We start from the raw sequence: 25,453 nt of genomic DNA, 5'->3' as shown, positions 1-25,453 counted from the left end.
TAGATCACATAACTAATGAGGAGGTATTGAATAGGATTGGGGAGGAGAGAAGTTTGTGGCACAACTTGACCAGAAGAAGGGATCGGTTGGTAGGACATGTTCTGAGGCATCAAGGGATCACCAATTTAGCATTGGAGGGCAGCGTGGAGGGTAAAAATCGTAGAGGGAGACCAAGAGATGAATACACTAAGCAGATTCAGAAGGATGTAGGTTGCAGTAGGTACTGGGAGATGAAAAAGCTTGCACAGGATAGAGTAGCATGGAGAGCTGCATCAAACCAGTCTCAGGACTGAAGACCACAACAACAACATCCCTTATTCTTTTACTTCCTGGAATTCAAAGTCCTATTCTGTTGTAGCAGTGTATTGGATTGCTGAGAGGATCAGTGCCTGGAATTTTGGTGCCAGTTGGGGAGATAAAACGCTTGTTAAGAATATTACAAAAAGCTTTTTGGTCTTGTATTACTTGACCTCTATTCTGATATTTATGGGTACCCCTTCTGTGTTCAAGCATGTTTTACAGTATCTGTTAATAGGGTTTCAGGAGGAACGGTTTACATTTATTGACTCTGCTACTGATTGAACGTATACTTGTTTCCTAAGATTTAGATCTGATTTGAAACCTTGTGTGACACTGGTATATTTTTCTTTGAAAATTTGCAAAACAGATAATTTCTACAGCATACAAATGGTTTGATAAGCTTGGTAAAAAAGAAATAAAAAGGGTTTGTCTCATATATAACCCATCTTACTTCTCAACATAATCTTATTTGTGCACTATACACTTGGTCCAGCAACCCCCCAGCTTTTTCATGCCATTGGAAATTTGGTTCTTCCAAATTCTGCAAAATACTTGTTGACTGATGTCGTCACTTCCTGATTTGATGAAAATTTATTCTCAGCAAGCCAAAGAAAGTTTCAGGTTAGCTAACAGAAAGAAGTCACAGCAGGCTATGTCTGGTGAATAGGGTGGATAAGAAAGCACCTCAAAACCCAGTTCATGTTGTGTTGCCATTGTTATCGCTTGTGTGTGGGATGATACATTATCCTTTGTTGTGTGGCAGTGTTTGTCTTTTTTCAGCCAATACAAAGTCCAAGCAATCTGACATTGAAGCATGATAGGATCCAGTTACCGGTTTGCCTTTTCCCAAGTAATCTATGAGGATTATTCCTCTGGAATCCCGAAAACAGTGGCTATCACTTTATCAGCTGACAAAATGGTCTTTGCCTACTTCAGGGACTTTCAACAGCCTTTGCCCATTATTTTGAATGTAATTTTGACTCTGGTGTGTAGTAATGGGTCTGGGTTTCGTCAATAGTCACAGATCAGTCGGGTTTCATCAACAGTAACAGATGAGTGCAAAAAGTCTTGCAGACTGTGATTAAACATCGCCAGATGTTGTATTGAAATGCTGCACTTTTGGTCAACTGTGAGCAATTGTGGCACCCACCAAACATACAGCTTATTCATAGCCAGTTCTCTGTGCAGGATATTATCCAATCTCTCAGTTGAGATGCCTGCAGTCTCATGAATTTTTATTTGGCAGTCTTGCATTACCATTTCATGCATTGTGTCAGTGGTTTCCTTTGTGGTGACTTCAATTAGGTGGCTGCAGCTTGCTTCATCTTCAGTCTTGTCCAACCAAGTTTAAATTCATTAATCCAAAAGTAAATAGTTTTCAAGGATGGTGCAGAGCCAGCATGAACTTCATCCAGTTCTTTTTTTATCTGTATGACAGGCAACCCTTGAAATGGAAATGTTTGATAACAGCACGAAACTTGGTTTTCTCCATTTTCGGTCACAGTGACATACTGAACAATTCAGATGGCTGTCGACAATGGATTGTACATAGTGCATTGTTGAAATTCTTTATACGATCCTTGGAATAATCAAGCTTACCAACCATGAAGGCAAAACAAAAATGTTCTGCTCTTTCATGGAAATTTACAACTTATCAAACCACCCTCATATAGAGGTCATGGATACTCCATCTGAGCTTGACTAATCTGGCTGGTAGTTTTAATGTCCATCCACGTTTATATTAGAAGTGTAGTATATTTTGTTATTCCAATTTCAAATGATAGCATTCACTTTTATGTTTGCTGGAATCTTTTTCTGAAATTAGTAAAATTACCAAACATGAAAGGCACAATATAAACAAACATCCTATTCAAATTTAAAAGTATCCCAATCAAGAAAATCTTGTCAAAACTGTATTTAATAGTAGGCCTATATCTTTTATGTTATCACTCTACTACCCACCAATAATCAGTAAGGGAAATCAAATTAAGAAGAAATATTATCAAAAACTGTTTAAAAGTTCATTTTCAAATAAAATTAATTTTTTTGAGACAAGAAAAATTATTGAGATATTAAAGAAATTCAGTTCATTTCCAAATATCATGTGTTCAATGGCAGTAACAAGACTTTCAGCTTCAAGGTACAAAATGATCCATGACTGATGAAATATAGCTTAACTGTTCGCATGTTATGAAATCAGTTTTAAAAATATACAGAATTTTACTCACCATAAACCAGTGTAATTGAAGCATTGCCAGTATTCTGAAAATGGCTTTAATATATTGTGTGTCACTTAAATATATAGAATTTGTGATATTTACAAATGCTGCATAAAACACGACCTCATGTCTCACAAGAACAATAACAGTAGAAAATGCTGGAAACTGCTTATGGCAGTCTCTAGTGCATGGTTCTTTATATGATTCTAAAACTAGTCACTAGACTGAAACATGGACTATTCTCCAGGTACAACACCCTCCCCTACTGTTAAAAAAAGTAGTTTTTCCACTTTAATATGTTAGTTAACATAATGAGCCAGCCCATTCCCTTTCTGACGCTGTCTACAGATCTTCTTACAAGGTAATAACCATATAATTTAAAGTACATTATTTCATTCTGCTTTAGGGCTTGTTCTGTTATTCCCAGGGCCTGCAGCAAGTGCAGTATATTTCTTGGTTTTATTTTTAAATACATCAGACAGAGTGGTCTTTTCTATTCATTACTACACTGTTAGTTATAACAGGAAGACTTATTTTAATGGAATGCAGATCAAAGTTTAGTCTTTTTAACATTTGCATTAAAATATTTCTTTGGTACAAGAGCAATTTTCTTTCAGTACTTGAGTTGTCAGTTCCACCTTTGGCACTGATGGCTCATTTTGTATACATGAGAGAGGTGTTTCAACTGATTTGGTGAGTTTCTCTCTCATCTGACTTACCATAAAAAACACTGAGGCTCATTCCTGTTACTACAGGATGTGCTAATGCTTCTGCTGTGAGAAATGATGATGTTTTAGCTCCTGGTTCACTCACAAATGAACAGTTTTTATGTATGAAACTGCTTAGTTTGATCTCTTCTGTAATCATTTTAATAGAAAAAAAATGAGTGGGGGAAACAAATGTTTGAACATTCAGTTAGAAAATTGCCATATTCCAGCATTAAATGGGATGCAACAGGACAACAGGAAGTGACAATGAAGATTAATTTTTAAGTAATACATGTTCCTTTTATTCTATCAGTAATTTACATTCTGTGTAAGTATTTATGAACAAATGTGCTAAGTACATATAAAAGGATTTATAGTGGAATGTTTATATTTCAGGATAAGCATTGTGCTCATGATATTTGTGAACGATGGAGCTGGGAAATATTGGTTCCTTGAGCACACAACTTGGAATGGTCTCAATGTTGCTGATGTGCTGTTTCCTTGGTAGTACAAGCATTATAATATTGAGTAACACTATAAAAGAGCTAGAGGGAATAGTCCTCTAAAAATTTGGTGGTGGTCTTATCAAAGCAACATGCAAATAATAATTGCACATTACGGTGTTGATGGTATAATAATATTATATGAACTTAAAATTACAGACAACATAAACTACCATTACTCTTAACCAAATGGAAGCATTTATCTTACAGGTTCATGTGGATCATGGGCGTTTGTGTACCAATATCTGTTAGGTCCCAGCTGAAAAGGAACACACCGAGATGCAAAATAATAGCTGGTATTCTACGTGTAAGTGTTCACTGTTTATGAATGATGGAATATAACCAATGATCACACTAGAAACAGGAAATGTTGATTAGTATTACATTTTAATGCTGATACCTGCAATGATTTCCTTCTTCATTACTCACAATTGCTAATGAAATTCTTTGCTGGATGAAAATCATAGTAAAGAGGAAGTTGGTGATGTGTAATGATGTAACAGTTTTTATTTCCTGTTGCCATATGGAAACAAAGATTTTTGCACACAAAATCTGATATAAAATACTGTTGCTAGTTAAATTTTGAATAAAAACTTTCATTTTTTAATTTCCACTGCTAACTTAATCATAAAAAACAACTTACAGTAGTGACTGCTACTGCAATCTCTCTTTAATTCAGCTGTCAGCTTGTATCCATCTGGCAAACATCATAATGACATTATGCGAATATTCAGAAACGTGTCTGTGGTACCTGAGATACCAGTGTTATGCACAGTGGATGTATATTAGTAGTGTTTGAGCCTGTTTCTTTGTGTCATGAACCTGTAACCACAGTTGCAGTTAGAGTTGTTGCTCTACATTCTGATTTCAGAAATATATACGTGTGTGCAGAACAAAATTTTTATGGTGAACATAAATATACATTTATTTATAAAACTATATTTCCTCTGTATATATATTTCTATATATACAGTGCTATTGGTATTCTACATGAAATTCAGAATCAATATATGTTCTTAAGTGTTTAACATAACAAGAAGGCTACAAAAATTTTTCATGCTTCAGCCTAATTGCTTTCTTGATGTTCTTTCAGAGTGCTATTAGTTTATTCTGATGAATAATGTTTTAGTTCCTGTATTTACTAAGGCTTGTTCATTCAACAGCGATCTTGCATATTGTTCTTGTTGGGCATGATGATAAACACCTCTGGTGGCTACTACAAACTTGAGACAATACGCATTTTTGGAGTACTGCAGCGGTTTGGAATTGTTTACTTTGTGGTTGCAACCCTAATGGTAGCATTCACATGCCGCAACTTTAATCCCCCAAAGGTAAGGCATTCTTCAGTTACTTAATCTCTTCAAACCAAGTGTCTTACAAATTGTCCTAGTGTCAGTATATTACACATCTATTTGTAACATTCATAGTTATGGGTAGTATTTTCTATTTGCAAATGAATGAACAAAAATTTCTTAATAAAGCTCATAAGTAGTGTATTAACAGAAATGTCTGAGCAAGACTAAACTACCAGAAACTTGCAAAACTACAGTATTTACCTCAGTAAAACAGTGCATGCTGGCAGTTAAAGAATGAGTGAATGAACCTTATTCATTTTACATGATTTGGTCATGGCTGGCTCTCCTAAGGATCTCAATAATTTGAACGGAATGTCATCAATTCCAAGGGCCTGTTCCTGTCATTGGCTTTTCAGTGCTTTGTCAAATTCTTCTCACTGTATCACATCTCCCATTTCACTTACCCTATTCTTCTTCTCTTTCTGTAATATTGTTCTCAAGGTTTCTACCGCTGAATAGACCTTCTGTATATTCCTTCCACCTTTCAGCTTTTTCCTCCTTTGCTTAGTACTGGCTTGCTATCTGAGCTCTTGATGTATGTACAGCTGCTTCTCTCATCTCAAAAGGATTATTTAATTTTCCTGTAGGTGACATCTATCTTTTCCCTAGTCGTAAAATTTTGTACAGCCTTACATTCATCCTCTAGCAATTCCTGCTTAGACATTTTCCATTTCCTGTCAATCTCACTTTTTTGATGGCTGTATTCCCTTTTGTTGCTTCATTTACTGCATTTTTATATTTTCTCCTATCAACAATTGAATTCAGTATTGTCTTTGTTAGTCAAAGATATGTACTAGCCATTCTCTTTTTATCTATGTGATCACCTGCTGCCTTCACTATTTCATCTCTCAAAGCAACGCACTTGTCTTCTACTTTTAACCTTCCCCTGTTTCAGTCCAATGTTGTCAAATGCTCCATCTAAAACTTTCAAGAACTTTCAACTTATCCAGGTCCTGCTGCCTTCATTTCTGACTTTTCTCCAATTCATCAGTTTTAATCTGTAGTTAATAACCAATAAATAATGCCCCTGTAAATGTTTTACACTTTAAGATCTGGTTTCAAAACCCCTGTCTTACCATTTTCTAATCTGTTTGAAACCTTCTTGTGTGTCCAGGACTCTTCTGCATATACAACCTTCTTTCATGATTTTTAAATCAAGTATTAGTGATGATTAAATTCTACCAGCTGGATCCCTTTTTCAGTCTTTTCCCCCAGTTAATGTTCAACTACCATTTTTCTTCTCTTCCTTTTCATACTATCAAATTTCAATCTCCCATCACAATCAAGTTTTTAACTATCTGGATGATGTCCTTTATCTCATCATACATTATTTCAGTTTCTTCAGATGTGTGAAGCTAGTTGTCATATAAACTTGCATTAGTATGGTGGGTTCTGACTTTGTGTCTATCATGGCTGTGATAATGCATTCATAGTAGCTTACCTGCATTCCTATTTTCTTATTGATTACCCGTCATTTGATTTTGTGTTATTAACCTTGTACTGACCAGATCAGATAACTTGTTCTTCCAGTCACCTCACTTCACTAATTTCCTCTATATCTAACTTCAGCCTGTCAATTTCCTTTATCAAATTCTCAAACCCAACTACCTGATTAAGGGAACTGACATTCCATGCTCTGAACCGTATATCACCAGTTTTGTTTTTTCTAATGGTGACACCTCTTGAGTAGTCCCACCTGGAGATCTGAATGGGGAGTATTTTATCTTCAGAATATTTTACCCAAGGGGATGACACCATTATTAAGTCATATAGTAGAGTTGCTTGTCTTCAGGAAGGGTGTTGTGTGGGTGAGTGGGGGGTGGTGGTGGTGGTGGTGGTGGTGGTGGTGGTGGTGGTTGGGGGGGGGGGGGGAATAAAATAAAAAAAAATTAAAAAAATACGGCTGTAATTGCCTCTTGCTTTCAGCCATTTGTAGTATCAGCACAGCAAGACAAACTTGGCTAGTGTTCGAAGGTCAGACCAGTCAATCATTGGGACTGTTGGCCTGTGACTACTGAAAAGTTTGCTGTCCCTCTCTGGCCTCTCCACAGATACCTTCCATTGTGGTTGCGCCTGTGTTATGGCTATGTTTATCATTGAAGCACACAGCTCACCCCACCTTGGCAACACCCACGGTTCATCCATTGTTCATCAGGTGAAAACTAATGTTGCATACACTGTAGCAGCCCACCAGATTTCAGCCTTCTATGTGTTTGAAGAGGAGGTGCGGACCTGGGGTATGCTGAGGAGCTACATAGATGACATTCAGTTAACAGTCATTTTACTTCTGAGAGTTTTACAATCACTCTGTTTGCTTCCCAGTGTGGTCTAGCAGAGGATGTGCTGAGCCTGCATTGTGTGGAAGCACAGGGCAGTGTGTCAGTGCCCAGCAAGGAATCTTATGGTGCTGCCTGTGGCATTATCTGAGTCAGTGCTGCGGCCCTGTCATAGGAGGGAACACGGGCTGGTGCATATCTGCAGCCTGGTGTGACTGTGGATGCCTTTCACAGCCTCAGCATTCTCATATGTGTAGCTGCACTTAGGTTTCGCTGCAGAAATCTGCATGCCTATGTCGTCATTGTTGTGATAGGGTGAAGGTCAATGATCCTACAGTGACACAGAGGACAGCCCAAGAGGCATGCCCAGCACAGCACCAGTAAGACTGTACTTGCACAAGCACCCTGCTCCCATGTTGAACAGCTCACAGAGGAGAAGATCAGTTCTTCATTAATGGGAGACTGGACTGGCCTTCATCTTCGGGTAAGCAAGAATGCAGCTTGCAGAGTTGAAGTTTCCTTCACAGACGGATGGCTGTGGATTTGTAGCTGGTGGTGGCTGGTAATACTTTGTCATGTTCACTGAGTCAACCTGCAACTAGTAGTGCTGGCCTTCCATCGGTATCAATGATGGAGGTGGATTGGCCAGACACTGAGACTGAGTGGAAAGAAGGTGAGGGTCTTATAGCAGTCGATGATGTGACAGCCTTGTACTGGTTACCAAATGTGCTCCCATTTTCTGAGCCTTTCAGCATTCTTGGCTGTGCTGGTGTTTAATTTCAGAGCATTCCTTTATGCAAAGATTGCAGCCTGAAAGTCATCCTTGCATCATCCCTAGGTGTAGTTACTACATGTAGCCTGTTACAGGAGAATGTTGTGTCTGCTCTGCACTGTTATCTAATTGCTGAGTAAGGCATGTTCCTGATATTGCCTCTCACGCAGTCTGAGGCAATGAGCTTCCTGCTTGTTTGTATATTGGCTTTCCTGAGTGTCGATATTGGTTATGTCATCATCGTGTCCTCAATGGGTGTTCTCTACTTAGCATTGTCCCAGTCGCTGTCAACAAAATTTTATCCCTTGCTTAATTACTATTCTTCTATGCATCGCCAGCCGGAGTGGCCAAGCGGTTCTAGGCGCTACAGTCTGGACCCACGTGACCGCTACAGTCACAGGGTTCGAATCCTGCCTCAGGTATGGATGTGTGTGATGTCCTTAGGTTAGTTAGGTTTAATTAGTTCTAAGTTCTAGGGGACTGATGACCACAGCAGTTATGTCCCATAGTGTTCAGAGCCATTTGAACCATTTTTTCTATGCATCATCACCTTGTCATTTATAAAATTCATCCCAAATTGTTGTGCTCTACTAACTAGTATACAGCTTCGATTAATTTACTTTTTATGTGTTATCTCTGCCTTTAAATTGAAACTAATTTCACATCATAATCCCTTTAAATTATTACATTAATTACTAGTCATGCGCTGCAGCTTCTTTCTTTGTCTGTCAGGTGGTTCTTTAACCTACCATTTTGGTACATCATCTGGGACTTTGCAATTGAAACAAAAGTTTCCCTTGCATTTGCTGAAAGCATACATCCTTACAACTATATTCACAAGAAACTACTTGCAGTACTACCACATACACCACACTGGTCGGTGGCTCTGATTACCTCTCTTATCTTACTGACTAACTACACCTCACAAAGCCATTCTTCCTTACATGTTTCCTTTTCAAGATCTACTTCATTGTGTTCTTTGGGTCTTTACCATGTGCACTGAATTTTTGTGATGCTATACACAGTTTAAGTGGTTCTACTTTCATGATAATAGACCTTTGCGATGTTGCCTCACTTGTAGCTGTCCCATTCACCTGAAACAATGTATGTGATTCTAAGAACAATTACCCAGCTTTTTCTCTTACCCTAATTATGTATAATATTGCAAGTATTATCAGATTCACGATGATCCCCTGGTGCAAATTTTTGGAAGGATTCAGTCCTGTCCACCCACTCATTAGCCTTACAAGCATCTTTCCTCCTTCTTCCCTTCTCCCCTCCCCACTATGGAGAAGGTGACACTGTCAGAAATGGTGACAAATCTGCATCCTTTGGAAACAGATACGTCTGTACTACCCATTATTGATAACATTCACAACACAGCTAACAACATCAATAGCTCCCTATGCTTTCTCCGTAGTATCTACAGTAAAATCATTGTTTGTACTTTCCTGTACATCTGGTCCAGGCTCCTTGGCCTCAAAACAACAATCCTTGGGCCCAATGGCCTAGATACTACTGCAACTAAATCAGTATTACCCATGTTGCTATTTAACACGCATTTGCTTAAGCAAAGCCCACACTATCTTTGTTTGATGCCACAGCTACTTCAGATTCCATGTTTTCACAAGATATTGGGGCTGATACTTCCTCTCTACTTTTATTAACTGCATCAAACCAACTCACAGGCATTTGCATAACACCATTCATAAAATCATCCACACATTTGCTCTGTTCTGTCCTACGAACCACCAAGACATGCATACCCATATCCATTAAGAATTTATGTTCCTTATTATCCACTGTGCCAAGCAAGCAACAGTGCATTTCTGCACACATCCTAGCAACAAAACATTTTACTGCGAATGGTCTTTTACACTTAAGGCACTCCCATTTATGTTTAAAAAACACTTCTTTCATTTCTGTTTTCCTACTTTATAAGTTTGTAGTTGTCACATGGCCCACTTGTTCTTGTAGCATTTGATGTCAGAGGAGAAGACACCACAGTCACTCAATTCCTGTGTCACAATGTCTATCTCTTCCTGCTGCGTGGCAGTCCTGATAGTTGAGAACAAATCACTAGGAGTTTTCATCCTCATGCAACCTGACATATCCATTAAAACACACCTTATAAACATGTCAAAGACCCTATTTTCTGCTTCTCACAAGAGGATTATATCCACATCTGTATTGTGCATTAACTCATCTGCCTGTTCGCCTTACAGATTCTATCAGAGAATGCCTCTTCTGATAGAATGTGCTTCTGTGTTAATCCCATGAGATTTTCCTTGAAAAATCTGTCACTATTTCGTTTATGATAGTGTTGGGTAAGCCTGTCTGCCAGCTGGTCAAATGTGTGTGCTTTACTAAGGGTTTCATGGTTTGTGACATACATTTTAGCATCACCTGTTAACCATAACATAACTATAGACAGGCATGTCACATCAGACCAATTTCCTAACTGAGCTGCTTTCCTCACATCATCCAGGAAGGCTGACACATCCTCAGATACTTTACCAAAAAAAGATGTAATGAGAATAGTTGCCCAAGGATAAGTGGATGGGACAGGTACATTCACTAACTCCATGAGATTTCGTCAGTTGACTTGCGACTTGTAACCCAGTTTTGTTCTACTTTATCCTGGAGTAATGTGTACTAGTGACTGAATGTGCTTCCATTTTCTGAGCTTGTCAGCATTCTTTGCTGGCCTAATGTTTAAATTAAGAGCTGCAGATGTTTGTTTATGTGAAGTTTGCAATCTGAAAGGCCTACGTGTAATTACTGCTCATAGCTCCGTTACTCGAGGGGGTTGTCTGCTCTGCAGTGTTGTCTAATTGCTGATTCAAGTGTGTTTCTGACATTGTCTCTTGCACAGTCTGAGTACGTGAGCTTCTTGCTTGTTTGTACTTTTGGCTCTTCTGTGTGTTGACAATGGTTATGCCATCACTGCATACTTGACAGGGTGCTCCACTTAGTGTTGTCCCAGTCGGCTTCAACAAAATTTTATTCCTTTCTTAATTACTATTGTGCTGTTCAATAACTCAAATAACTGAAAAAGACCTTATGTTGTATGATTACACCAACACTAAGCAGTCTCAGAAAACAGTTTTCTAATATCTAAGGCTGTCAGTATTGAGCTACCTAAGTTGGAAGCCCTAAATATGCAGGAGTGACAAACATCTATGAAAATGGAGATCAGTAAATCATCTCTAACTGCACACCCATTTGATTTTTACAATGTAGGCATTCATTTCTTGCCTTATGGTGATTTTCTGCCAGGTAGTACCACTGACAGGGCATCACAAGTTGCCTGCTTTGGATTATTTTCCACAGTAAAATTCCTACAAGGACTGGAGTACATAGTGCAATAACTGTTGATATTTTATGTTTAGAGCAAACAACCTGCAGTGATTTAGCTGTAAAACAGGCAGTCTGGCCAGAGCGACCAGAGACAGTGGTCATGTGTGTGTGACGTAGGCCTTTCTTTTGTGAATGTGTGTGTGTTTTCCTTTCTTTTCTGAAGAAGGCTTAGTGTGTAACAGTCTTTTGTTGTGCTTGTCTGCAACTCAGCATGCCATTTTTATGATGAGTAGCACTTTATTCTTTTCAGATTGTTGAGATTCCAGCCTAGACTTCCCATTGTTTGATTTAGTTGTAAAACCAATAGACACCGATGTATCTGACCATTGTGGTCAAATTTTGACATTAAAGTATCCTGACCAGTTAAGTGCAGACCACAGAAGCAAGATATTGTGTTGCAGAATTGTGTGCTTGATCTCAGTGTCTAGATAGAATTATGGGAAGAACACTGGAAAGAAATTATAAAGCAGACAGCATTGGCACACAACTTAACTCTTTCTTAAACATATTCCTACACAATTATAAATTTTGTTGCCTCCAAACACAAATATGGAGAAAATTCAACAGAAGCAAAGATAAGGAGTGGACAGCTCCTGGAGTTAAAGTATCTTGTGCTAGGGCGAGAGAGCTCCACTTAGAGTAGAGATCAAGCTGTAAGTCAAATTTTGAAACTTAGTTACCACCAGTATCGTAAAATCTTTGAGACTTTCATTAAAAGGATTAGCCGAGCGGTCTAAGGTGCTGATGTAGTGTGTAAGCTTAGGGACTGACGACCTTAGCAGTTAAGTCCCATAAGATTTCACACACATTTGAACATTTTTTTTCATTAAAAAAGCAAAACACATGTACCATGCTCAAAAAATAAAACACTCCAAGAATAAGGAGAAGCTATTTGGAACTTAATTGAACAAGGAACAAAAAGAAATAGTGAGGCAATTGAAATTAAACCCTCAGAAAATGGCTCTGGCAGATATGGTGGCAATTTTAAATCACTATGTACCAAATTCAGTGATTAATTGCTCATAGTTGCTCCACAGCATGCTTCGTCTTGCAGAGTAGACCAACTGAGCATGGCACATAATCTCGCCTTTTCACTAGCACCCAGGAAGCATACTATTGGACCTCCACTTGAATGCACATACTGTGGCACTGTGTATCGCTCTGCTGACTAACAGGTTGGAGCTCTGGAACGCTTGCCGGCTTGTTGTTCTCAAAATGTGTGAATATGTGATGTGCTCTCTCGATAACACAGTTAAAGAAGGGCAAAATACTTACTTTTGTTAGAGAAAGGGTTTGATCAGTGAGTCAATCAGAAGAAATTTGTCTATTGACAGGAAATCATTTACCATGAAGTACGGTGGTTTTCTAAAGCGATACAAAAGACAAAGCACTTCCATGGTACCAAAGCAGAAAGAGCCAAATCTACTTCTGCCACACGGGTCTTACACTTTACTTCACAGCTCTCAAAATGTCACCAAATGTTAGAGCACTTGAAAACAGAATATTATTTATAGCAACACAGTCGCCATCATTGAATTTTAGTTGCAGACAGAAAGATGCAAACATGCAGCACTAGGGCATCAGTAACTTCTGTGAAACATGAAACAAGTTGCGAAGTTGTGTTGCCATCTTCACCACCAAGGCAAGACATTAACAGCTGCAGCTGGTATGAATAGCCAGTGGTGAAGCTGCCCTCAGCATAATGCAGCATGATGGAGCACAAATAAGTCTCTGCAACTCTTGTCACAATTAACTCCACAGTATCTATTTCAGCTGCGTTATTGTTTTTATAGGCTCATGACAGAGCACAAAGGAGTCTGTTAGCTTCTCTGTAACTCTTGTCATGATTAACTCCAGCTGCATCATTGTTTTTATTGGCCACACACAAAGGTTTCAGTTGAGTGCCCAATCATAATGCCCTCTCTCCAAAAACCAGAAAGCTCATTGCCTTGGTTCAGGAGGAGCAACAACTATTTTGACTAGATCTCTTTCTATAAGTATCCAAGGAGGTTACCAAAGTTAATTCCTGCACCTTGCATCTTATCTCTCTCTCCAAATCTAGGAAGAGCTTTTGTCAAAACTAAAAACGCTTCACATTACTTTGTGTCTTTCTCCCACTTGGGCAAGCTGGACAGCGCCATTCTTGCAAGGAAGCAGTGCCTTTGCAGCAAATCTGCTTCTTAATCTGAGGAACTATCAACAGCGTTACTCTGCCAACATGTCTCGAAGGTTCCCGATGGCAATATACCCCATAAATTGCATACACACAAACTATTCAGTAATTATTACCAAGGCGGAATGAGGCAGAATGTAAAATGGACCCCATCTGGGTGTCATACTACACAGTGACATCTAACTTTGCATCCCGTAATAAACAACCAAATACAGATGCATTAGCTTTACTTGTGCAGGCACTGCATGCATCTATAACAGACATTGCTTTTTAAAACACAATCCAAAATGTGATTTCAGAATTCATGGGATCACTAAAAGGTAGTAATTCTGCTAGCTGTTTTGATGTTTTTAGTAGTATATTAAAATTTTGTGCTGACCTGATAGGAATACTGTTAAGCTGTCCTTGTAATCAATCAATGACTTGGCATATTTCCTGACAGGCTTAAATGTGCCCATCTACAAATCTGAGATAAACAAACCACCTCTAATTAAGGATCTACACTGCTGACAAAAAAAGTGAAGCACTCAGAAGGGGAGGAGGAAATGAAATGAAACTTCACAATTTGAGATGGAACATGATGATATTTCAGTGATTACAGTATCAAATCAAATTTCTGATGTTGGCAGTATTAGTCAACTTATCAGTATGATGTTGCACCTCTCTGGTCTGAACAAATGCTGATTCTGTTGTGAAGTGTGCCATCAAGCTGTTGTATCCTATCCTGAGGCAAGCTAGCCCATGACTATTGTAAATGATCCTTGATATCCTGGATACCGACATTGAGACAGAGTTGACATCATATCACACAGTTCATAGAGACACATGTCATATGTGGGCAAACATTGTCCTGTTGAAAAATAGCACCATGATTCTGTCACATGGGAGGTGCAACATGAGGATGCAGGAGGTCAATGACATACTGTTGTGCCACCAGAGTACCCAGAATCACTACCAGCCATGACCTGAAGACATTCATGATGGCTCCCAACCAGGACACCAGGAGTGCCACTGCTGCACTTCTCCAGAATATTGGAAAAATAGAGTCTCTCTCTCTCCAGGTCACCATCATAATAACTGGTGATGGTCCTCCTGGGTTGTGTAGGACCATCATCCACCACTGAATGTAGCGCAATGCCCTTCATTAGCAATCCATGTTTCCCTGTCATGAAAATACTCCTAATGTACCTGTTTGTATTGTGATGTTGATGGCAACCTATGGATGAGATGGTAATTCTCTAGTAAGGTACCTTCTAGTCCACGACAAATGGTGTGGGATGGCACTGAATGTTGCAGGGAGTCCATTTCTTATTCTTGGACGGCAGGCACATTTGTGAAAGGGTTAAGACATGCTTGGTGCACAGCACTGTGGTGCTCCCTTGTGGTGGTCCACTGGAACCTTGGCAATGAGTGTACCTGCCCTCACTTCTCATGCAGTTCAGCACTGGGTCAGTGTCATATCCGTATACCCCACAAATCTGAATATTGCAGTATTTCACTAGCTGGCCAAAGTGAGACACATAGTGAGGTCCATTTCAGACTAATGCCAGGTGCTGATATGCTGTCTTACATGAATATGCAGATCTTTGTGTCTTCCCAGTGGTCACTCAATATCTGATACTGTTCATACCTCCTATATCTAGGGGCTGCTGGATATCAATGCACTTGTCAGAGTTCTGGAAAAAACGGAGAAATGCAGGAAGCCACTAGGCAGGGGAACTGCCTGTGGAAAACCAACCCAAACTAGTGGTAAGCAAATGAAATGTGACAGATGGTCTGTGGACAAGACAACAGACAAAGAGGTGTTAGGCAAAGCTGTCATGACAATGACAAGAGCAATGTCAAGAACAGTTGCGAGACAAATCCAAGAAGAAGGTAACCAGGTGACAATCAAGGAAGCTATGAAATAGTCCTAGTATAGCCAGGACAGACCAGAAAGTATCAAGTGTGTGTCTGAACAGACCGACTGTGTGCTGGGCGGCTGCCTATATGCCGGCTGCATGAAACACTATCAGCCACTGTAAGCTGCTGTACTCATGTGGTGGTATGGTGGCACTCTTGCCATGCAAGCACAGTTAAGCAGTGGCCACAGTGCCTGCCAACAGCCATGTAAGTCCATCTCTGCTGGCAGCTATTCAACCTCTGCAGTGACAGAAACTAAATCCACCCTAAAACAGGTGCATATGGGTGGAAACACCATGGATGGTTGCCGTAGGGGTGTGAAAAAGGGTATGGGTGAAGACCTGGAGCCTTTGACTGCGAGATGTTGGAAGGGAGGTTGGTTAGCAGTTCCATTGTGTTGACGCTGGAGGTGAGGGTGCTGTGGTGGGTTCCTCTGACCCCTGTGGATGCAGAAGGTTGTGCTGGCACAGCCATTGGCAGTTGTCAGAAGTCGCCAGTGGCACTGGCCTTGGGGCCTCATGGTCCTCAGAAGGCGGAGGGGAACTTGTGGTGACAGGTGTGCCACCTATGTTCAAGGGCAGAGCTGGTTGTGGTGATGGCACTTGAGCCCTTCTAACTCTGGGATGATCTGGCATGGAGTGTGGGAGGGGGTGACATCAAAAGATGAAGCAAGACCTATGGTTGCCACTCATGGAGCAGGTCAGTGGGGCTATGCCCATCAATCAGCATGATGTGGTAGGTACTGAAAATCAGGCTGAGGGCCAAGTTAGTGGCAGGGGATTCAACACCATTCTTCACTGTTGCTTAAAGGTTCAAATGAGACATTCTGCTTCCTCATTTGAGGAAGGATGAAACCAAAGGCTTCCTGTTGCAATTTGGTGGAAATGATCACCCAATATGTGTCAGTTTGGTATCTAGGAGAACATCATGATGAGAAATGTGTTTCTAGGGTTTGAGCTTGATCTCCAACTGACGGGTGAGGTAGAATGATCTGCTGTGGGTCATATACTGGCTCATTTAAAGCAGATGCTATGGATTGGGGCCCAGAGACTAGAGTGAGAGGTAACCCTCCAATGGCCAGAATGTGGGCAAAGACAGTGAGGCTGCCATCAGTTATGGTAGTACCACATATGTGTAATATAGTAGGCATCCACATGAGCAGCCACATCGATCCCAGAATAGAGCCCACAAAATCGAGGTGGATATGGCCCCAGGGACGATGGGTTGTAGGCCAGGGTGCAAATGATTGTGGGGGTGCTGCTTGATGCCGGGTGTACACCATACAGCCATGAACTACGCTCTCCATCTTGTTATTGGTACCTGGCCAGTACAAGAGTCTGTGAGCCAACTCCTTCATGTGGGACATCCTCAATGTTCCCAGTTTAGCGAGCTCAGGACTTCTTGTTGCAATTTGGTGGCAAGGATCACCAGATATGTGTCAGTCTTGGTATCCAAGAGAATGATGTCATGGACAACCGAGAGCCTGTGAGAAATCTGTTTCTAGAGGTTGAGTTAGGTCACCAATCGACGGGTGAGGTAGACTGGCCAGCTATTGGCTATGTAGCGGCAGATCTGCTGCAGGATGGGTTGCAGCATGTGGCGGCTATGGTGACATGTGAGACCATAATGGGGAAGCCATGAATGTACATGTTTTCATACGTTAGTTATACAAAAGTAACATTTGATTGCGAAAAGGGTAAATATCTTACAGAAATGTTTGATACAGCAACTAACAATGTTAGTTTCTGATCTTCCTGCTAGGTGAAATACGTGAATTAGTTATTCCTACAGTCATCACTGCCATTACAGTTTAGAGACAGTTGAGGACCAGATATCACAAGCCACCACCTCAGACAAACTGTTATTAATTGATCTGATCATTTCACAAAAAAAGGCTGTGTATCACATAGGACACCATGTCAGTGTCAGCCAGCAGTCCTTTCTTTTTTGCCAAGTTAACTGTATTTTGCATTTCATAAATAAACATCCTTGAACATTATCTAGTACCTCAGTTACAAGTGGATACAGGTACAAAATTTATTTTGCAGCTAGATCGTGTGCCACCACATTATCGTCATGAAGTTGTCAAGTATCGCTGTAGGAATGTGGTGACTGGGATAGGACATGGTGAGTCAATATCCTGGCCACTACAATCTCTTGATGTAACCCCAATTGTCTGCTATGCATGGTGCTGTATTAAAGAGAGTGTTTGTTCCTAAAGACATAGTGTTTGTTCCTCCTCTTCTGGGAAACGTCGGCAGGGGTGCAACAACAGATAACACCAAAAGTTGCCAACATACATCAAGGCTATATTCATAGGATTTGACAGGAAAATGATTACAGATGGGAAATTTGTCGTGTTGCAAAATCAATTTTTGACAGTACAACGTAATTGGATAGATAAAAAAATCTATTCACCAAGTGGCGGCAGAACATAAAAGAAGGTTATAATTAGGCAAGCTTTTGGAGCCAGTGACTCCTTCTTCCAGCAGAAGGGTTGAAGGGGAAGGAAGAGGGGTGAAGGAAAAGGACTGGAGGGGGTCTAGCAAAAGAGGTAGATTTCAGAAAAGTCACCAAGAACCACAGGCCAGGGGAGACTTACTGTGTGGGAGGTTACAATAACAACAATATAAGGAATAGAATAGATATTTACTCACCTTAGAGATGCCCTGCTGAGTTGCAGACAGACACAATGAAGAGACAGTTATGCAGGCACCTATCAGCCAAAGCCTTTTTCAGCAAAGAAAACATATACCCATTCACATGAAAAAACACACTTCACGCAACTCAATACACACAAGGCTTGTACTCTTACGGGAATTACAAAAATGCTGTGAGTAATGAGGATAATGGACAAGGGGCACTACATCAGCAGTGTGTGGTATAAGTTGAGAATTTGGGTCTGATGGGAGGCATGCTAGGGTAGTTCATGCAGTTACAATAACCGCTGTGTCTGGATGGTGCAGTGGTCAGTGCATCTGTCTGGTAAGCAGGAGACTTGGGTTTGAATCCTGGTCTGGCAGAAATTTTCAACTTTCACCATTAATTTAAATCAATGCTTGCTCACAGCCAGTGTCTGTAATAGCTTTCAGTCTTAACGCAGTATATTGCTGTGCAGTATCAATGAGGAAGCAGAGGACCTCTTGTTGGTTGAAATCATGGTCTGAGCCATTGGGTAGGTGCAACAAGGCATTGCCATTGGAATGTTGTGCTGTGGGCTTAAACCAGATGGTATAATTGTATGCACTCAGGAATAAGGCCCAGTGCTAGAGGTATTTAGCTGATCACTCTGGGAGGTTGGACTGGGACCTGAATAACGTAACAAAGGGCTTGCTATCAGTAATTAGAGAGAACTTTGGTCCAAAAAGATAGACCTACTACTTTGGAAAAATCTGCTGTCTCCTCAGTTTCACTATATATTTCCCATGTATTTGCTATTTCATATCAGTACTCGATTACAATGGCATTTTCCAAATCAAATATGTACCGCCATCTGGAAATACTGAGTTTTATTGTACTGTATTGTATTGTATCTTTACTGAACGAGTGAATGGGAACTTGCAGATTACCTGTGCACCAGAGTTTATAACTTTAATCTGACAATACCAGAGAAGGAAAGTTGCTATTCACCATATAGCGGAGATGCTGAGTCACGATAGGCACAATCAAAAGATTCACACACTCATAGCTTTTGGCCATTAAGCCTTTGTCAGCAGTAGACACACATACACGCACTCATGCAAACGCAACTTGCACACTCGTCTGCAGTCTCAGAGAGCTGAAACTACACTGCGAGCAGCAGCACCAGTGCATGATGGGAGTGGCAACTAGGTGGGGGTAAGGAGGAGGCTGGGGCAGGGAGGGGGAGGAATAGTATGGTGGGAGTGGCGGACAGTGAAGCGTTACAGTTTAGACGGAGGGCAGGAGAGAAAGTGTGGAGGGGGAGGGGGTAAGTAGCAGAAAGGAGAGAAATAAAAATAAAAAGAAATTAAAAGACTGGGTGTGGCCGTGAAATGATGGCTGTGTAGTGCTGGAATGGGAACAGGGAGGAGGCTGGATGGGTGAGGACAGTGACTAATGAAGGTTGAGGCCAGGATGGTTACGGGAATGTAGGACGTATTGCAGGGAAAGTTCTCATCTGCGCAATTCAGAAAAGCTGGTGTTGGTGGGAAGGATCCACATGGCTCAGGCTGTGAAGCAGTCATTGAGATGAGAGGTATCATGTTTGGCAGCGTGTTCTGCAACAGGGTGGTCCACTTGTTTTTTGGCCATAGTTTGTCGGTGGCCGTTCATGCGGACAGACAGCTTGTTGGTTGTCATGCCTACATAGAATGCAGCATAGTGGTTGCAGCTTAGCTTGTAGATCACATGACTGGTTTCACAGGTAGCCCTGCCTTTGATGCAATAGGTAATGTTAGTGACCGGACTGGAGTAGGTGGTGGTAGGAGGATGTATGGGACAGGTCTTGCATCTAGGTATATTACAGGGGTATGAGCCATGAGGTAAGGGATTTAGAGCAGAGGTTGTGTAAGGATGGACGATGAGAGGTAATCGAAACCCTGATGGAGAATGTTATTCAATTGCTCCAGTCCTGGATGGTACTGAGTTACGAGGGGAATGCTCCTCTGTGGCCAGACTGTGGGACTTTGGGAGGTGGTGGGAGACTGGAGAGATAAGGCATGAGAGATTTGTTTTTGTACAAGGATGGGAAGATAATTACAGTCAGTGAAGGCTTCAGTGAGACCCTTGGTATATTTAGAGAAGGACTGCTCGTCACTGCAGATGTGACGACCACGAGTGGCTAGGCTGTGCGGAAGGGACTTCTTGCTATGGAATGGGTGGCAGCTGTCGAAGTGGAGGTATTGCTGGTGGTTACTAGGAAGGTGGCTTGTTGGGTTGAGTAGGACCAGGTGAAGCAAATGGGGGAGAAGTTGTTGAGGTTCTGGAGGAATGTGAATAAAGTGTTCTCACCTTCAATCCAGATAGCAAAGATGTCATCAATGAATCTGAACCAGGTGAGGGGTTTAAGATTCTGGGTTTTCAGGAAGGATTCCTAAAGTGATTTTTATTGTGCCTATCGCGACTGAGCATCTCCACTAGATGGTGAGTAGCAACTTGCCTTCTCTGGTATTGTTACATTCCATCCTGGATTTTCCATTGTTTAACTTTAATCTGAAATGCAAGAAAAGGCAAAATGTACATTAAAATCACTTTTCTGTCTTGTATTGTGATTGTACAGACCTCTGGTTTTTATGAGCAACAGCAAGAACAATTAAGGAGTTCAAATGGTTCAAATGGCTCTAAGCACTATGGGACTTAACATCTGAGGTCATCAGTCCCCTAGACGTAGAACTACTTAAACCTAACTAACTTAAGGACAGCACACACATCCATGCCTGAGGCAGGATTTGAACCTGCGACCATAGCAGCAGCAGTGCGGTTCCAGACTTAAGCACCTAGAACCGCTCGGCCACAGCTACCGGCAATTAAGGAGTAAATGAACTGGAAAGTGAATGTAAGAGTTGCAAGAGCCTTTAAGAAAGTGTCTGGAGAATGTGCAGTTACCTGCTTTACACAATATTCTCCTTTCATACTTGAGCTGAATAAATGCTTTACTTACTTTAGGTGCAATGCCCCAGAAGATAATTCCATAAGACAGCAGGGAATAAAAATATACAAAATAAACCAGCACTCAAGTTGTTAGGTCAACACAGTCTCAGATACTTTTAAAAGCAAAACAAGCCAAACTGAGCTTCTTGATTAATTTAGCTATATGTTACTCCCATTTTAACTGGTTATGCAGATGGGACCCAAGGAATGTTTTACAATGTGTTCCATTTAGTCTGTGAACAGTAATGCTTTTTATGTTGCTTGCAAGTCAATATTTGCTTCTTTGAATCTATCCCTTATCTCCTCTCTGAGGAAGACCATTGTAGGCCCGTTCAGTTACATCTGAGTTATGTCTAGTAAAGGTGAGATGGAACCCTTGATTTCAAAGTAGTTATGCGCTTTATGAAGTGACCTTCTTACATCAATAGGTAACTGCAAAGATTTAATATTTTTAAAGAGGCATAAGTCAACTGACATACATTTATGGGAAATAGAGAAAAACTTTTTAAATTGTATAATCAGTTTATAAGGGCATCTTTATTGGCACTGTTATTTTACATGATGCAAACATGATAGTTGGATAGGAGACTGAATTTTATTTTGATTTTGTAATAATGGGAAACTGAAATCACTCACTCCTTTTCATTCACATCAACATTGTATTGATAATACGCACAGTTCTACATTTCAAAATACTGATGCGTCATTCTACAACAATAATCAGTGTCTACAGTCCATTCAGTAACTGTCTTGGCTGTTGTTCTTTATAGGCCACTTCAAAATTTCTTTGCAGAAAGGTAGCTGTTCATCAGGTAGGTAACACTGGAGTTTTTCCAAGTCCTTGATTGAATTGGACTTAATTGGACCTTTCCTCATGAATAAGTTAGTTTTTCTGGTGCAATTTGCAGAATATGTTGGAGGCTCACAAGAAAAGTGTGAATGACCAATGTATTTATCATTATAGAAACTGCAATACAACCCTTTCTTGTGTTATCAAAAACAAAATGTGAAAACCTGCTGATAGAGAATGTCACCTTTCTTTATCTTTCAGTACTCTGAGTTTCATCAGAAATTTTGGCCGTCTTGCAGTACACCCGCCACAATGACTTGAAGTCTTGTGTCTAAGTAGCAGGAACCTGTCCGACAAGAAGTTTACCTGTTTTTGAACTCAAGGAATCATCTTTGAGACATCATTTACTATAAAATGAGCTCCTTGTCTAGGCTATGAAGACCCAAAGCATGTGTACTGGCTACCATATTATCCTGTGCCATGTGGCATCATGCGGATGCAATATGTAGGGGCATGTGGTCAGCACACCACTTTCCCGACCATCCTGCAGACATTCCAACTATCATGTTTGCATCATGTAAAATAACAGTGCCAATAAAGATGCCCTTATAAACTGATTATACAATTTAAAAAGTTTTTCTCTATTTCCCATAAATGTATGTCAGTTGACTTATGCCTCTTTAAAAATATTAAATCTTTGCAGTTACCTATTGATGTAAGAATTGTATAATCAGTTTATAAGGGCATCTTTATTGGCACTGTTATTTTACATGATGCAAACGTGATAGTTGGATAGGAGACTGAATTTTATTTTGATTTTGTAATAATGGGAAACTGAAATCACTCACTCCTTTTCATTCACATCAACATTGTATTGATAATACGCACAGTTCTACATTTCACAATACTGATGCGTCATTCTACAACAATAATCAGTGTCTACAGTCCATTCAGTAACTGTCTTGGCTGTTGTTCTTTATAGGCCACTTCAAAATTTCTTTGCAGAAAGGTAGCTGTTCATCAATTAGGTAACACTGGAGTTTTTCCAAGTCCTTGATTGAATTGGACTTAATTGGACCTTTCCTCATGAATAAGTTAGTTTTTCTGGTGCAATTTGCAGAATATGTTGGAGGCTCACAAGAAAAGTGTGAATGATCAATGTATTTATCATTATAGAAACTGCAATACAACCCTTTCTTGTGTTATCAAAAACAAAATGTGAAAACCTGCTGATAGAGAATGTCACCTTTCTTTATCTTTCAGTACTCTGAGTTTCATCAGAAATTTTGGCCGTCTTGCAGTACACCCCCCACAATGACTTGAAGTCTTGTGTCTAAGTAGCAGGAACCTGTCCGACAAGAAGTTTACCTGTTTTTGAACTCAAGGAATCATCTTTGAGACATCATTTACTATAAAATGGTCTCCTTGTCTAGGCTATGAAGACCCAAAGCATGTGTACTGGCTACCATATTATCCTGTGCCATGTGGCATCATGCGGATGCAATATGTAGGGGCATGTGGTCAGCACACCACTTTCCCGACCATCCTGCAGACATTCCAGGCCACAGAGCCACTACTACTCAATCAAGTTGCTACTCAATTGGCATCATGAGGTTGTCCTTACCAGTCCTCCCACTAAGGAAAAATCCTTGGCAGTTTCAGCAATCAAATCTGGGTCCTCCACATGATGAAATTAATATTAGGATAATAATTCACATAGACACTTATAAACACTCAGTACTCTCACATCAGCACAGTATGAAACCAAACTAGTAAACATCCTGTCACAAATTTTTTTGTTCACTCTTATACTGTGTATTTTAAACTGATCTACAGAGTATAGATATTGAACAAGAATTTGTAATATTTTATGCATCATTCTCCAAATTCTTGCCTCTTCTTAGATGTTGTCTGTCAAAACAGCTACCCAAATGTTCTACAAATGTTCAATATTTACAGACTAAATTGCTAGCAGCTATGCAAGATATAATAATCCTGCTGCCACTCTGGGTTGTTGCTGCTGCAGCCATAGCTGGCAATTGTGCAATTACATTCTTTTTCGAAGTCCCAGGGTGTCCAAAGTAAGTAATTTGTGTTATTTATTCTCTGTCTCTCTAAATCTACTTTCTCTTCATATGTGTTAGATGTAAGTATTTTGGATTATAGCTTGTATTAATTGAACTCTATTTTTCACTATAAACCAAACTAGTAAAGATCCTGTCACTAACTTTTTTGTTCACTCCTTACAGCTTAAACTATTTTTCCTACATAGTTCCCTCAATAATTTAAACATTTATTGTAACATGAAATTAATTTCTTTATATCCACATCATGGACATTATATTAATTAAATGGCAAGACAGAAGATGATGGAGAGGCCTATGTTCCATACAGAACCAGCCAGAGACTGGAAACTTTCTAAGATGATGATGATGATGATGATGATGATGTCCACATCATGGGCGTGAGCTGTCCATGAATACAGCCAGTCTTCAACAGCTTCTTTTCCCTCCCATTTATCAGTGTCGGACTGCTGATCATGCATGTGCATTTCTACAGGCATGTGAAATTTACACAGTTGCAGCCAGTTAAGCAATACCTTAAAAATATCCCTTGTACTTTGCCAGTATATAGGATGCTATTAGTTATTAAATACATAAGAATGAAGAAAGACAATCAATCACACACCACTTTTAGATTATGGTGTATAGGCACACATAACAATATGGGAGCTCAACTTGCTTTTAGTAGTTTTAAAAGTAGTCTGGTACAAACTGCAAGAAAAATGTTTGTGTTTACTGTGCTGTTATGCTGGTCTCCAGGAGCTCTTGACCAACCTCCTTATGTGTGATTGCTGATACATACTTGTGTGGTAGTTCACAGTTTGGAAGTTGTTGTTGTTGTTGTGGTCTTCAGTCCTAAGACTGGTTTGATGCAGCTCTCCATGCTACTCTATCCTGTGCAAGCTTCTTCATCTCCCAGTACCTACTACAACCTACATCCTTCTGAATCTGCTTAGTGTATTGATCTCTTGGTCTCCCTCTACGATTTTTACCCTCCACACTGCCCTCCAATGCTAAATTTGTGATCCCTTGATGCCTCAAAACATGTCCTACCAACTGATCCCTTCTTCTAGTCAAGTTGTGCCACAAACTTCTCTTCTCCCCAATCCTATTCAATACCTCCTCATTAGTTACGTGATCTACCCACCTTATCTTCAGCATTATTCTGTAGCACCACATTTCAAAAGCTTCTATTCTCTTCTTGTCCAAACTGGTTATTGTCCATGTTTCACTTCCATACATTTACAATTTGTACAGAAACCAGATGGCAGTTATAAGAGTCGAGGGGCATGAAAGGGAAGCAGTGGTTGGGAAAGGAGTGAGACAGGGTTGTAGCCTCTCCCCGATGTTATTCAATCTGTATATTGAGCAAGCAGTAAAGGAAACAAAAGAAAAATTTGGAGTAGGTATTAAAATTCATGGA

The 25,453-nt window shown here is 40.2% G+C and overlaps 1 protein-coding gene across 1 annotated transcript in view; it reads left to right on the top strand.

Annotated features, from left to right (window-relative positions):
- The window catches only part of LOC124802771 (heparan-alpha-glucosaminide N-acetyltransferase-like), a 314,616-nt gene that overhangs the window by 260,148 nt on the left and 29,015 nt on the right, over positions 1-25,453 (top strand). Inside the window, exons 7-10 of the mRNA XM_047263768.1 lie at positions 3,623-3,730; positions 3,940-4,036; positions 4,893-5,060; positions 23,927-24,048. Coding sequence (XP_047119724.1) covers positions 3,623-3,730; positions 3,940-4,036; positions 4,893-5,060; positions 23,927-24,048 — 495 coding nt within the window. The remainder of the gene's footprint in view (positions 1-3,622; positions 3,731-3,939; positions 4,037-4,892; positions 5,061-23,926; positions 24,049-25,453) is intronic.

The sequence above is a fragment of the Schistocerca piceifrons genome, chromosome 1 (genome assembly GCF_021461385.2).
Source record: "Schistocerca piceifrons isolate TAMUIC-IGC-003096 chromosome 1, iqSchPice1.1, whole genome shotgun sequence".
Lineage (NCBI taxonomy): Eukaryota > Metazoa > Arthropoda > Insecta > Orthoptera > Acrididae > Schistocerca > Schistocerca piceifrons.
The sequence above is the reverse complement of the archived record's forward strand: the minus strand, read 5'-3'. Positions and strand labels throughout refer to the sequence as shown.